The sequence below is a fragment of the Corythoichthys intestinalis genome, chromosome 1 (assembly GCF_030265065.1).
Source record: "Corythoichthys intestinalis isolate RoL2023-P3 chromosome 1, ASM3026506v1, whole genome shotgun sequence".
Taxonomy (NCBI): domain Eukaryota; kingdom Metazoa; phylum Chordata; class Actinopteri; order Syngnathiformes; family Syngnathidae; genus Corythoichthys; species Corythoichthys intestinalis.
In genome coordinates, this window is record NC_080395.1 from 26,359,503 (window position 1) to 26,375,711 (window position 16,209).

At 37.9% G+C, this 16,209-nt stretch overlaps 1 protein-coding gene across 1 annotated transcript in view; it reads left to right on the forward strand.

Annotated features, from left to right (window-relative positions):
* fto (FTO alpha-ketoglutarate dependent dioxygenase) overlaps positions 1-16,209 on the forward strand; it is a 411,486-nt gene that overhangs the window by 111,446 nt on the left and 283,831 nt on the right. Inside the window, exon 7 of the mRNA XM_057831464.1 lies at positions 13,306-13,425. Within this exon, the coding sequence (XP_057687447.1) occupies positions 13,306-13,425 (120 nt within the window). The remainder of the gene's footprint in view (positions 1-13,305; positions 13,426-16,209) is intronic.

The window sequence follows — 16,209 nt, forward strand, 5'->3', positions numbered from 1 at the left end:
CAAGCTAGGTGTAAAGTGTAAGTGTGCCTAAACCTTGAACTCCAAGATTGCATCAAAGTACCGTATTTTTCGGACTATAAGTCGCGTTTTTTTTTCATATTTTGGTTGGGGGTGCGAGTTATACTCAGGAGCGACTTATGTGTGGAATTATTAACACATTATGATATAATTTCACATGTTATTTTGGTGTTTTGCAGTGACACTGATGGTTTTGTAAAGTTGTTAGCATGTTGTTTATGCTATAGTTATCTGAATAACTGTTATAGCTATGGCCACGTTCGCGTTCTGCCTTTGGCAGTGTATGTTCAATTGTATTATTGACTTTTTTATCTTGAAATGGGTGCATTTAGTTTGTGGCGCTTTCACGCCCACGTGAGGGCACACTCGCACTTGTTTACGTGAAGAAGAGTGCTCACACGCCAGAAGAAGACGGACAGCTACGTAGCTCTGAGTGAGTGAGTGGGCAAGTTAGCGAGAGAGAAAAGACGGCTGCGAACTACTTTCATTGTTTATGCTTTTAAATTATCTCTACAGAGGCAACGCCTGCGTGTATCATCTTTTCTGTGGTTGTTGTGTGTTTTCCACCCGCGATCGGACACTTAGAGCCAGTTGTGTGGTTGTTTGAACGATGTGCTAATGATAGCGAACGCATGCTAACCTGTTACTTATTACTGTAATAATACCTAATTGTCATTTATTTACGTTGATGCGAACCTGTTTGCTATCGAGGTCCAAATTGATTCAGCAAATTATACGGATGTCCAGCATTGTCTTTTGGGAGTTCGCTGTATAGCCAGGACCGAGCCGTAGCGTAGAACAGTATATTCACATTTCGTTGTTCATGCACTGTACACTGTACATTTATTTAGCATGTTGTTCTCTATTGTATTTTTATATTAAATTGCCTTTCAAGATGACATGTCTGTTTTATGTGTTGGATTTTATCAAGTAAATTTCCCCCAAAAATTCGACTTATACTCCGGTGCGACTTGTATATGTTTTTTTTCTCTTCGTTGGGCATTTTCTGGCTGGATCGACTTATACTCAGGTGCGACTTGTAGTCCGAAAAATACGGTAAGTACTTTGCATATAAATGCATTTGATCCTGGATTTACATGTCCTTACTTCCTTCAACACTATGGGACTGTGCCTGTAGGCTCTGTCCTAGCACGTTAAACTGCTTGTTTCCACTCTGGGAAACAACATCTCAAAGTCCAGGTTGTTCTTATTTTCCCCAGCCTTTGATGGATTGTATGGCAAGAGCCTACCCATATGTTATCTAAAGATGGAGTCATACCCTGGTGCTCCTTGCTATCCCCTTTTCGCTCCCAACAATGAGCGACTCCACTCGGGGTGTTTTGGGGTCAACAGAGACCCCCTTGCTCTAGCTCGCCGCAGGCCAACAGTTAATATCGCACTTCACCTCTTCGCTCCTCCTCCAGACCCTTGGGGTCCCCTGTCCTGCGTATCCTAGCCAATGCTAGGATGCTTCCCCTCAATGGGACAGTTTGACAGATGAGTCTGACATAAGGTTGTTTAAAGGTTGCAGACAATATTAATTATTCAGCGAAGCCAAACAAAAGGGCTGTATTTTTTTGGGTGTGCTTTTTTTTGGGGGGGGGCTATGCTAGCTGAGTTAGCTAAATCTATTAGCTTGCCGTGATTATCAAAACTGGTCTTCCACAAAAAGAACAACACTGCAAAAACTCAAGTTATAACAGTACTGTAGTATAAATACTTATTTTTTAATTATTCATTTTAGGCTAGCTACTATATGTCTCCTGTCTTTATTCTTTTTGGAGGTATTAGACGTATAATACATAATATACATAAATATTTCATACGTATATTCAAAATTTCCGTTTTTCTCATAATGGGTCTTTGCAGTGAAGACAGATTTACTCTGAAAAGCAATTTATTCCAATACTATTGTTTAAAGGAGCAGTTGCATGTTAATATGTGTGTTGAGGTGAAGTGTTGGGTGGGTGGTTGCGGAGGATGGCGGGGGCCCCCTCTTGGCATTTGCAATGATCGATGTGGCCATTTGTTTGAAGTTGCCCGCGAGAGCAGAACACCCACTTAAATGATGTATTGTTAGCGCCGTTATTTATGACGGCGGTCCACGTTTGGCGTGCGGTGGGCTGCATATATCGTAGGTTGTGTTTGACATGGACGACCGCAGTGTGAACAAGCCTGAGACGTGCAGGCATCCTGACCTGAGCACTGCCCTGTGGGCCTTTTTGACAAAAGAAAGCGCTGATGGCAAAGCCTGCTAACGAGGTGGTAGGAGTACAAGGTGAGGTAAGCTATTGGCCAACAGGGTATGGAAGTGTAATATGGATGCCAGGTCAGTAGTTCACGATGTTGCTTTGTAAATAGGTTTTCTTTTGTGCCCAAAACTATATTGGTTGAGTCCTAGTTTTTATCAGTGTTGTTTTTGGCAACCCTTTACATTTTTGTCTTAGTCTTTATGACGATAATACTTATTAATCTTAGTCATATTTTAGCCAATTCAAATGTGTTTATCTTCATCGAATATTTTGATGACGAAAACTGAATTTGTCTAGTTTTAGTCGACGTTTACTCAAAATATGTTCGTCTGTAAAATAAATTCAAAAGTTCTCAGCCAAATATAAATAAAGAAATAGAGGTTTCCAACAGTTTTTAATGAACATTTACAGACGAGTAGGGCTGCAGCTATCGAATATTTTAGTCGTCGATTAGTCGATGGACTAGTTAGTTCGAACAATCGTGTAATCGGATAAGGAACATGAAAAATTAAAATACCTGAGCTGAGCCTCAAACGGTATTTTTTTTTTTAAATGAGGATCTATGTACAACAAAAAAAAACAATTGGTTAGCTAGCTTAAATGCTATAAAATGCTAAAGGTTTTTTTTTAAAACATTTTTTTTTTTACAATGCTCTTAACAAATGGTTTAGACACATATTCCCACAAAAAAACAAAAAGAAAAAAAACGGCTTAATATACCTAAAAACTAAATTAAGAATGCATGAAAAAACATTAGCTCAAACAAAAACTTAAGCTTACGTTGGTCCTAACAGGGAGCAGTTGGATTCAGCCATGTGAAAAGAGGAAGACCAGAGAGCAGTGTATCCACCCTCATCAATAAAACTAAATGCAAACACTTTCAAAATAAACCATTACAACGAAGCATCAAAATTTAATTCAAATATTTTTTTTCTAATCGAATACTCGAGTTAACCTATTAATCGTTGCAGCACTACAGACGAGCACATATTGTAGCGTCTACAAGGACAATGCCAATTCGGTGATAATACACACTCAGCAGGAAAACGGTACAGTGGTACCTCAACACACGATCTTTTCAACATCCGTCGTAAAATTTGACTCTCCATTTGTTTCTACATCCGAAGACATGCTCGAAACACGCCGATATATGACAGTGCAGCAGTTTGCCGGAAGCCTGACGCACGACGGATTTTCTTGTGAGGGAAAACACTGGTTCCAAGGTTAGTGCAGGTGGTGGAAAAGGAAAAAGGTGATGCTTACCATTGAAATGAAGATGAAAATGATAGAATAATATGAGCATTGTGTGCGCATCCGTGAACTGGCTCGACAATACGGCCGTTGAATGTCAATCTCGACGGTCCTCCGACCGACCTCCGTTCGCCAGTCTTTATAAGTTAGGGTGACAGTTATTATTGTGGTAACATCGCCAAAGAAATCGCCAGCTTCGTCAGCTTTCTAATCATTTATTCTATCAACATGTGCAATACAAAACGCCTACTGTCCGCCGCATTTGACGCCAGCGACAAAACATTAAAAGAGTAAGAAGAATAGAACCGTACTCTCTCTCTCACTGTTACGTCAGCCACACGGTGCGTTCTGGTTCAGCAAAAAACATCCGCCATTAGAACCCGATTCGTTACATTATTACAGGAATTAATATTACAATAATGTTATTCCAATTTTTGTTTTTTAATGTATTTGTTTTGCTATGTGTAATTGCCATTTGTAACGGTACCAACAATATTTATTAAGGATCTAGTATAGGTTTTCGGGCTGTGGCACGAATTAATGGAATGATAATGTTTTCTTATGGGAAAATCCTGCTCGACTAGAGACCATTTTAAATTACAAACAAGGTCCTGGAACGAATTAACTTCGAATTATTCCCACCTGGACGCCACAAACGGTATGTAAAAAAAGTTTGCCGAGAGTTTCAGAGGACGCTCGCCTTTAGCATTAGCCTAATGCTAACATAAACGTAAATGCAATGCTAACGCGAGGATTTACATTTAGTGTGTGATGATCACTCACCGGAGACCTTTAAAGGTTTTAAAGGCTAAAGCAACATTGCAAAGATAAGAAAACAAATCTTACCGTCTGTGTTTCAAAAGAAGCAAGTCTGGAGAGACTGGTGAGATTGGGGGGTGGGCACCATGTCACTTGAGTGACACAACCAGACACTGCTAGGATGCAGGCCAACTACACATAAAATGTCACACGTTGTGAACATGTGACGGAAACTATGGCACATTTTTGTCTCGTTCTCGTCTTGTCAGACGAAAACTGGCATTTATCTCATGATTTTTTTAGCTCCAAATACACATTTTTAGCTCGTTATCCTCTCGTCATAGTCATGAAAAAAAATTTCTTCATCATTGACGAAAATAACACTGGTTTATACAATAGTTATAGGCAATTATAAACATCGTCTGTCTGTTTTCTGCCAAAGTCAGCCGGGATAGGCTTCATCATCGCCTGATGGGATTCTAATGAGGATTAGCATTATAGAAAATGGATATTACAGACCATGGACAAAAGAAATGGTAATAAACAGTCCAAGTTGTATCCATCTGTGGAAAAACTGCATAGTGTAAAGTAAAATACATTGTTTTTGGTAGTACTTTCTTACTGTCTTTACTGAAAAAGAGGGAGGGGTTCCACCCAGCATCACCGTGCGGCCGCCTTATGCATGATTTACCTTTGAAATGCTAATCCCAGACGCAAATGCCTTGTCCCATTTAAAGCTACTGTGTCACCTCCCAGGTGGGTGTGTGACAGAGTGCCCTCAGGGACCCCCTTTGCTAATGATGTTGGTAAATATTAAAGGGAGGGGTACGAGATTCTCCCCCACCACACATGTTCACGTGGAAAGTGTGCACATGACCTTCCAAGGTCTCTTTGCTCTGCTTTGAAACACCTCACCTGAGGGGCGTATGACATCTTGTTGTAATCTCTTAAAGTGTATCTCCTGCGTATCTGTGCGGGATGTAGTCTGTGTGACGGTTATTAGTTTTAATTTACATGTTCATCCATTGTTTGCTGTATGTAGTATTCATATGATTGAGTTGTTTTAAGGCTAACAAAAGGGACCAAAATGTAAAACATAAATGAACTGTTCAGGAAAAAAAAAACAAAAAAACAATTGATTATTTTAAGGGGAAAACAAAAATCAATGTATTGATTCTGCCAGTCAAGTCTCTACCCTAGTGCTTAGCTTGCGACTGTAATAAGAACAAAATGAAAGGAAGAGGTGGTTCTCACAAAAACGTTATATAATCCCCAAATTTCTTACTTAAATTAATGAAAAAGAAAAACTGATGAAACTGTCAAATTAAGTAATGTAAGAAAGTTACCCCTCAATTTTTAAAAGTTTACAGGAATGCGTTTGTCACAATAACAACAACAATAATATACCCAAGGGCGTAGGTTTGGTCTCAACATTGGTAGGGACGATATGGCGTAACCTGCACGTAGACTTTTTGCCGGGGACGGGACATTAGTAATTATCAATGCAAAATAAATCTGTATTGATTTGACAAAAACTACTAAAGAAACATTATGAAAACTGCCAGAAAAATGTTCGGATTTTATGAGCAAATTTAAATTGCATTATTTGAACATCACTAAAATAATATTAAGATACACAATAAATAAAAGCTTGTTAATCATCTCATGAATATCCAGGAATGCAAAAAAAAAAATGTATACAAACATTTGTCTTAAGACCACTCAACATTTTTTAATTAAAGAAATTAAATATAATAAAACTTATTTGTCGGGGAATAACAAAAATAAATCAAAATGGAGCTGGTCTTCAGGTAAAACACTACTGCTTTTGTCCACAAGCACAGCCAAACTAAACAAAAAGATGAAAGCTCCTGTGGGCTGCTTTAAGACCACATGAATAAAATAAAAAGTCAAATTGGAGAGAAGGGGGTAAACCTCATTTCACTACATATCTCTTGGTTTATTTCACGTCAACAGTAGAAAGCACATAGAGGAGAACACTTCTCTCTAAGCAGCTCCCTACTAAAGTTTTGAAGATTAGCAAACTCACACAGTTTATTGTTATGCTTAGCAAGTTCACACAGTTTATTGTTATGCTAACTCTGATGCAGGTCGGACTTTCAGGAGCAAAATTAGTGGTGTGTTCCCCACTTCCACAACATTGACATCTTTTTACATTTGTTACAGTGGCTGCTGCTGGCTGAAAAACACTTATTTAAACACTTAATTAAGTAATTAAAAAAATTTATTAATAATGGTAGGGTCAGTTACAACAATTAAAACATGTGGTAAGACAATCTAAATGGCCTATATAACTGAAGTCATTATATAACGCAAATAAGCTTGCTTAAAAGTTGGTGGGGACAATTTGAGCATCCTGAAAAGTTGGTAGTGTTTTGTCCCTACTGTCCCGATGCAAACCTACGCCCATGATTGTACTCCCCCAATATGATTTGCCCATAGCCACTATCACAAGATACCCTCACTTGAGGAAGGCCAAATGAGGGCTGATCAAATCCTAGCTGTGTCCATCAACCACTCTGATAATTATACACATCAAAATAATATTTTCTTCAACAATCAGCAATCTCCTACCAACTGTGTGCAATCAGCGAAAACAACCAAATACATTTAATCTTATGTACTTTATCATTATCTTTCCAACATTGCAAAGTTCCCATCTATCATTACTGTAAATTAGAACGGCATTGGGTCGTAAACCACGCATCTTAAATTCTTTTAATTTATTTATTTAAATGTGAAGGTATGCTTGGCGTTCTTCTACCAGATCTTTGAGTTTATTCTGCGTGAAACCAAACACAAGTTGGCAGAATGGAATCGATTCAACTCCCGATCACCTCCTACCTCACCCTCTGTTATATCTTTTCTGGAAATTGATAGGGTCTCTAAAATGTGCCTCATTAAATGGGAGAGAAAAAAAGGTCTTTTTTTGGCCACTGTTGGAAGCCAGGTGGCGTAATGTGCTACTAATGTGTAGCTAGTGTGTCCATCAGATGGGGAGATGACAAGGATCGCCTCGGGGGAACGGTCATTGGAAAAAACAACCTCAACAACTCTATTATTTTTTTTTTTTTGCCCCTTTTTTTCCACCCCACCATCCGTCCACCCTCGTAGCGCCCAGTTGGACGCTCCAGTCCAAAATGCCACAACTCCAGAAAGTCTACTGCGGCTCAAAGCGGTTTGTTTTCACCTAGCGGAAGGACAGGCAGACAATCAGAAGACAGAAAAGAGGGGAAAGGATGTCCGATATCGGGCCCCGGCGGCTTTGTTGTTTGTTTGAGCTATGGTGATCGAAGGGGAGTGGATACGGGGGAGCATAAAAGATGACATTTCTTTGAAGGCAGGCTTGTATGGAGCCACTGAGCGGATTCGGAGTAGTGCCGACACGGCCCGGTCCTTGCATGTCATCCCTGCTGGGATCAGAGCGATGATCCTGTGTGCTGCTTCTACACTAGATAATACATCACATACTACAGAAAAAAAGCAACACTAGAATCTCTGGAACCTAGTTGAACTTCCGATTTTTACAGATTTAAAAACGAAACGAAACAGAAATCCGGGAAGGAAATAATGAACACAAATAATTTTTTTTCCCATTATAAAATATTTGTACAGTTTCTCATTGCAAACTGTCATGCAAATACAAATTAACTGCTGGAAACAAGTAAATATAAGGAAAAATGTAGACTGTAATTATTTCAGAAAACATTTGTGCTTGTAATAAACATTTTTATGGTCATATTCTAAATTTATTTTTGGGGGAAATTACATAATTCTACCATTGCCCCTTTTCCCTCAAAACAACGTTATAAAATACAGATTATTTTTCTCTTAGTATATCACAAAATTAGGGCTGCAGCTATCGATTATTTAAGTTGTCGATTAATCAATGAATTAATAAGTTCGAATAATCAGATAAGGAACATAAAAAATTAAAATATCTGAGCTGAGCCTCAAACGGTATAAAAAAATGAATAAATGTGGATATAAGTACAACAAAAGAACAACTGGCTAACTTACATAGCAAACGTTCGCTAGCTTTTTTTATTTTTTTTATTTATTTATTTTTTTTAACAATGCTCTGAACAAATGGTTCAAACTCATATTCCCACAACAAACAGCTAACTCTACAGTACCTATAAACTAGAGGTGTCCCGTCCGATCACGTCATTTTCAAAGTATCGGAATCTGCAAAAAATATCAGGCATGCCTTTTTTTAATATATATATATATATATATTTTTTAAATTATATCGTTTTCTAAGTATATTTAACATTACAGACATATTATGTTACACTCATCCAGTCTTTAGTTCAGGCTTAAGGTAGAGTTATCAAATTTATCCCGATAACGGCGATAATTAATGTTTTTAAAAATGTATCACGTTAAAATATTTAACGCAATTAATGCATGCGCTGCACGAACCACTCATGCATTGTCGCGCTCAATCTGTAATGGCGCCGTTTTACCTATATAGAGCGCGAAAAGGCAGCGTAAAATGAGTAGAGTGAATTTTGGCAGCCCTTGGAGGCTCTTTTAATTGGTTAAAGCCTTACAATCCCTCTTCCTACGATTAGAAATATCGTGGGAAGCAATGTGGGGAAGCAAGGTAGTAATTGATCTTTTTCTTAACACCCTAGGTTATTTCCCAATGCAGAGAAGAAATATCAATTGGTAGCACTACGCACAGTCATGGTTGTACTTCCCATCATGCATTTGGGCATGGCTACAGTATCATTTACTGAAAGCTCAACAAATACACTAGATGACAATATTTAGTCACAATATACAAAGTCACATTTATTCTTTAAGAATTACAAGTCTTTCTATCTGTGGATCCCTCTCACAGACAGAATGTTAATAATGTAAATGCCATCTTGAGGATTTACTGTCATAATAAACAAATACAGTACTTATGTACTGTATGTTGAATGTATATATTCGTCCGAGTTTTTTTCATTTTTTTTCTTAATGCATTGCCAAAATGTATATGATCGGAAAAAATTATCGGGAATGATTGGAATTGAATCGGGAGCAAAAAAAAAAAAAAAAAAAAGCAATTGGATCGGGAAATATCGGGATCGGCAGATACTCAAACTAAAACGATCGGGATCGGATCGGGAGCAAAAAAACATGATTGGAACAACCCTACTATAAACTAAATTACGAATGCATTAAAAACCTTTAGCTCAAATAAAAACTTACGTTGGCTTTAACAGGGAGCAGCTGGATTCAGCCATGTAAAATCAGTTATGTCATTTTCAGTGTTGCCACTAGAGGGCAGTGTATCCACCCAAATCGATAAAACTAAATGCAAACACTTTCAAAACAAACCATTACAACTCCACTTTAATTAAACGAATACTCTAAGCAGCTTTTTTCTAATCAAATTACTCAAGTTAATCGATTAATCGTTGCCGCACTACACAAAATACAGTTTTTATCATATCATGCAAACTTAAGGCTATAATTACTCTATAAAATTTGAATGTTATTCTGTAGGTTCCCATCTTATTGTGAAAGTATAATTGGTTTTATGAGTTTGGGCCCCATACTCTCTCATAGATCGATCCTAGACGACGGATTTGACTGGAATTGTTTAGACACTCCTGTATTCTTATGTACAAGTGACATAGAAAAAGCATTGTGTGGGAAAAAATGATTTAAAAATGTCTTTTCTGGGTTTTCTTACACATGTTACAGAAGAGCTCATCTGCTGAAGCCTTGTCGCACTCTTTGCGAAGCATCGTTAAACAGGGTTTGCTGTGCGCGTGGGCTAAAGCTTCTTTAGAAGAACTGTAAACAAAGTAGTTCTCACAAAGGGAACAATGGCGCTTCGAGTCCCATTTGAAATGTGTGCGACTCCACTTTTTGTCGTACAGTTGTCAAAATGAAATGCCGCTTGCTTTGTTTAGGCTGCCGATAATGCTTTGTAGGACGATTTGGGGGAAGACGACATTGTTTTCACGTTGGCAGCAATTGGGGGGGGGCGCCCGTTGACATCTGTGCTTACTCCGGCAACTTTTAAGGCAAGGATGCAAACAAAGGGCACACACAGCATTGACTCAAAGAACAAACACGCAAAAACCTGCACGTGGTTAGAAACACCTGGCTGTACGGTACGTCCTTGCAAGGATTAAATCAGCACTTCAAAAGAGCGGGAAACAAAAAAACAGTCCCTGTGGAGGAGACGGGAGCGGATCGGTAGGCAAGACTGTCATCTGCAAATAAGGCGGGAGGGACGCGGGATAGTAGGATGTGGGCGGAGCTTTCACGTGTTCAAGACTTTGATTACGGTCTTGCATCTAGTCTGTAAAATATCACGTAATTCTTTGCAGTTATACAAATAATATTGAAAGCAATCTCAATTGGAATTCTTTGGAAAAGTTGATTTCAACATTGTTAACTTGACTTGGTGGGCATGATATGAAGAAATGCATATTTTGCAATTTACATAGTATTTTTTGGTTTTCACATTTTATTAAGAAATGTCACATGTATACCTGTGTATTTTTTAAATTTGAAATTAGCACACATACTGGGGTTGGACAAAATAGTGTACCCTTTAAACACCTTAAAAAATCAACAAAAACTAATTTAGTATGGTGTGGGTGCCTTTTGCGGCAATTACATCCTCAATTCTCCGAAGTATTGAGTCATACAACTTGTGAATTGTTTCCAAAGGATTTTAAGCCATTCTTCAGTTAGAATACCCTCTAACTCTTTTTGAGACAATGGCGGTCGAAATAGACTTCCTGATTGAATCTCTAAAACTGACCATGCATAAATGCTCAATAATGTTGAGGTCTGGGAATTGTGCCGGCCATACGAGATGCTCAACTTTAGTAGAATGTTCCTCATGCCATTCTTTAACAATTATGTCCAATGATTATAATGCCAAAATGTTAGGTGTTTCCATTATTTTGTCCAACCCCTGTATATATTTGGTTTCTTTAATCAGAGTGAAACGTTAAGCTAATGAAGGTAAAAAAATAAACACTATTTTATATTTGACTATTGCGGACAAACTTCATTTTGCTGGACATGCTGTTTGATTTTATTTCTTTTTTTGTTGTTGTTGTATTTTTAACTGCCGTAATATCTGGACTATAAGCTGCTACTTTTTCCCTTCATTTTGAATCCTGCGGTTTATAGTCCAGTGCAGCTTTGGGTTCATAGGTTACACTTTATTTGACAGCGAAGTCATAACACTGTCTTAAGACCGTCATAATTATGACACTCTCATGGGCATTACTGAATCATGTCATTGTCATCCAGCAAATCATGTCACTAATTCCATTTATGTCCAGCTTGGATCTTTTACATCCATTCAAAAGTGAGATAATTTTCCAGATAACACTAAATGACATGTTATAGGCATTTTAAAATGGTAATGACAGTGTCATGTCATAATTATGATTGTCTAATGACAGTCACATGGTGCCACTGTCAAATAAAGTGTTACCAAATACCGTAACTAGCAATTAATGAATCAATTGGAACAGTAACTGAGGAAATGCTTAGCACAGAACATGAATTTTGAATGTTATTTACATCTGTAGTGCTGCAATGCATGCTAGGAGGCATGTTGGACAAAAACAGTGTTGACAGCAGGTGGAAGCAGAGGTTGACTGTGTCCCCCAAGGGAAGAGTCATGGCCAAATGAATCTTCTTGAAGCAATGAAGCTTTGTAGCCAATTGGTTCAAAGCTTCATGGTGGTTTATTCAGTCTTATGGCAGTTGTATGATGCAGCTGTCAAATAAAGTGTTACTGGTTAATATATTTTGGTGTAATAATCACATAAAACATTAAGGACAGCTGCGGTTTATCCAGTGCGGCTTATCAATGAACAAATACTGTTTTCGTGCCAAATTTGGTGGGTAGGTGCTAATAGTCAGGTGCACCTTATAGTTTGAAAATTACGGTATACAATAAATGAGGTTGCTATTTCGGTTGGGATGAAAAAAAAGAGTGTTAAATGTGGTTGGCTATACCTATTCAAAATTGTACACCTATTGTGCAAAGTCCCCTTCAAATTCTGAGCTCCAGGGAAAGCTATAATGATTTTTTTTCATAGCCTTGATAACATTTTTTACAAGGCTCACCTGATTACAAGGTTCAATACTGCATCAAATATACTGCATTTATCATTTGTTCTTTAACTTTTAATATTGCAATTATTTATTAATGAATTATTTGTTTAATTGTTTTATTTATGGATTCGGTGAATGATAAACATGTGTCTTTAGCACTTTACCGTAACCGTATAATACTGTTATGCTTCAACAAAATAGGTTTGAAGGCAGACCCAGAATTCCAACATTAGGGACAATGTCAATTTGTGGGAATATAAAATCATTTTAACTGCGCCTTATTATATATATATATATATATATATATATATATATTAAAAAAACGGTATTATTTAGTCGACATAAGATAAGTGTCAATACAGTAATGTACTCTGCTTTGTATGGCTGTATTGCCAGTTTGCTGTTTCCCCCCAATACGTTTTTGCCTCATGAGCCAGTAATGCTCACTTTAACCTTTGTCTTGTGTTGGAGTCGTTACCGACCCGTTTGCAGTTCTAAATAATTATGAGAGCTACATATTTTTAGTATCACATTGAGACTCAATGACTTTATCAGGAACATCAACTAAAATTTGGGAATTTTTTGTTTCTTGATAAAATGCTGTGAGGAAAATTATTGTTGGAACAAACATGGAATCTTCCTTTACCCTACTGTTGTACAATATTTCACACTAATGCATTTAAAGTTGGCCTTGGCAATTTACTGTCAAAAAATAAATCATGTGAGAACACAAGAGGACAGCATAGTGGGCTAGACCTTAAATTGTCATGATGGGATTAAAGTGTCATGATTTAATGGTTTGTGGTTACACCAGGGATCAATTGTATTTAATAATTGAAAACAAAAAAGAGGGGCTTATTACTTGTGTGCCCCATCAAGAACATAAAGCATAGTATTGGTTTGTGTGCAGGTGGAGTTTGAGTGGCTGCGACAGTACTGGTTTCAAGGCCAGCGCTATACGCGCTTCTGCAGCTGGTGGAGCAAGCCTATGGAGGAGCTGGAGAAGGATTGGAAGCTCATGGAGACCATGGTGAGATTTTTATGTAGTGTTTAACAATATAGCATACACAACATAAAGTGCTTTATTTCTAAACTGCCATTACTACTACTAAATAAATCCTCTGTGCCAAGTGCAGAGCATATAACACAGATGTTTTTGTTTTCATTCAGGTAACTAATTTTTACCATAGTTCAACAAAATCTCAGAGTACTGATTACAAAAATACATTATCATCATAAATATCAACTTGAAACTGTTTTGACTCACCTAAAAAAAAAAAAACCTTCTGCTTGTGCTGTTAACACAAAAATCAACACGAATGATGTGGCGCCCAATAAATGCCCATCGTCCAGGGAGTGGGGAGGGATGTGTTCATTTGTGTGTGCGTTCATACTGACATGACGGACGGGCGCCTTCTTAAAGACGTGTCATTTGTTTAATCGCAGCCTCGCAGACGCTTTTATTGCGGAGGGACGCAGCTATTAGTCAGACACCACTGTAAAGGAATCACTTTGTAATGTCACACTCATAATTAAGTCTCTGGCATCGTGCTGTACACATGTGCCACACTCAAACACACACCCACACACATAGCAGACAATTGGTGTCCAAATCTTGGGATGTGTGTTTACTAGGCTTGATGCTGTAAACAGCAGGGGGCACTCTTGTATCACTGAAGCATCCTCTTCTCGTCCCATGCGCTTGTTCTCTACTAGTGTGCCTCTCTCGCTTTCTTTCACTCTCTGTGTTCCCTTAAGTCTCTCGCCCACAGCCAGTGACTCGAGGAGCTCTCAGTCTGTGTCAGTGTGCAGGGCTGAGCAGTAATCACATCTAATGCTCAGGCGGGATAAAGACTGAGAGCACCTCCACTCTCTCTCCTCTCTCTTACCCGAGCTCTCTCGCCCTCTTGCTGTCCAAGCACTGCCTGGCAGTGGGTGGGCTGGTGAGGGTCTTTAATTTTTTTTTCTTTTGGAGACAGGAGCTAAACTCATCTGGAGCGCAGCCTCCGGGGGCCCTAAGATGAAGTGTGTGATTTTGAGGCGCATTTAGAGAAGGGCATCTAGTGAAATGTGGGGTCTCTCTCGTGCTCACTCTTGCTCACTCCACTTGTGTTGTCGTGTCACCCAGCTCTTTCCTAATATTGTGGAACGGCTAGGTAAACTATAGACTGGATGCATGTGTTTACATTTGGAATTCTTCCATGCACTTGAAAGACTGCGGTTTAGAAAATTTGAAGTTGTATCATTTTTAGAAAATTAAATAATGAAAAAACATCACATACAACTTTCTATTACTGTAGTATTTATGAAAGAAAAATAATGCAAGTATTTGACGGTGTGTGTGTGTTCACATTTGTGTATATTCCTTGAACTAACATTTTGAGGCGATAGTTTGTTTTTTGTTTTTTAATAAAATGGCAAACACATTTTGACGAGTTACAAACATGATCACAGTGGTATTTCATGATGAATGACTGAATGAAATGGCACAAATAAAAAAGCATACATATTTCGCGTGTCACTTCATTTGCTTTATAAATGAGCAATTTCAGGGTTTGTTTAGAAAAAAAAAAAAATTAGAAAAGCAAATATCCCAAAACAAAAAACGCATGTAAGATATATATATTCATCCACATTAATTTAACTTGATACATTCATGATAAAATAACATACTGTTTGCGTGCTACAAACTGAAAACATCATGCAAATAAAAATAAATACCTGGGTGTAAAATCAGGAAAACTAATAAAAACATCCTCATAGTTGCAAACATAAGCATAATGTCAAAAATAAAAAGGGTGTCTTTTTTTGTGCATAGTTGTATTTCTTCCATGAACTCGAGTATATAGAGAATTTCAAATCGGGTTTTAAAAATAATAAATAGATAATACATCTTAGAAAAAAGGAAGGAAACAAAAATATAAAAATCCAATATGACACACAAAGAATTGGTGTTTTTCTTGGGGAGAAAAAAAAATCAAGATATAAAGTTCATTGTCTAGATCGATTTAAATCCAATAAATAAACCAGTTCTCATATACATACTGCCGGTGTGTTTATTTGTTTTACATACCCCCTATTTTGTCCGTTCATTGAGCTGATGCAAAAATAATATTACATTTGCCTGGCGTGCAAACCTAATAATTCAGGCATCATGAAGAAAGACAACATTTATTGCTCTGGCAAGCAATATTTACATCCCCGTGCATCGACCTCTTCCATACGCTGATGAAAAGCACTTCATGCATGTGACTTATAGATTTTTTTTTTTCCTTTTGGGTAGTGTGTTAGCGGTGGGGGACGTGGGCGGGGGGGCTGTGGTGAGATCACAACACATTTCTCTTGAGTTATTTAAATCAAGCCCCACACCCAACCAGCATCACTCTCATATATATATGCACACACACACACGCGCGCAAATACATTCTTTTATTGCATTTATTTGGAAGCCTACACCTGGCTATAAAGCTACTGAAATGACCTACGCTCCATTTTTTTTAATACAAATGCGATGCATTTCTTTTAACAATAATAGTTGGGGGCCTTTCACAATGTGTAAAGCCCACTGATGGGCAAACAACAGTTATGAAATCATGTTATGATCAAAGAAGTATTTATCATGATCTTATTTTATGAGCATTTGAATGTAAAACCGTTCCCCTGAGCTTTGATATGTTAGCGGTACCCTGTCAAATGCTCCAGTGGGGCCGTAAGTGGTCCACAGGCCACAGATTCCGAGCTGCATCGTAAAATATCGGTAAAAACATATTTTTCAGCTTTTTGTCGTATTTAGCTGAAGTGGTGCGCTTGTGCC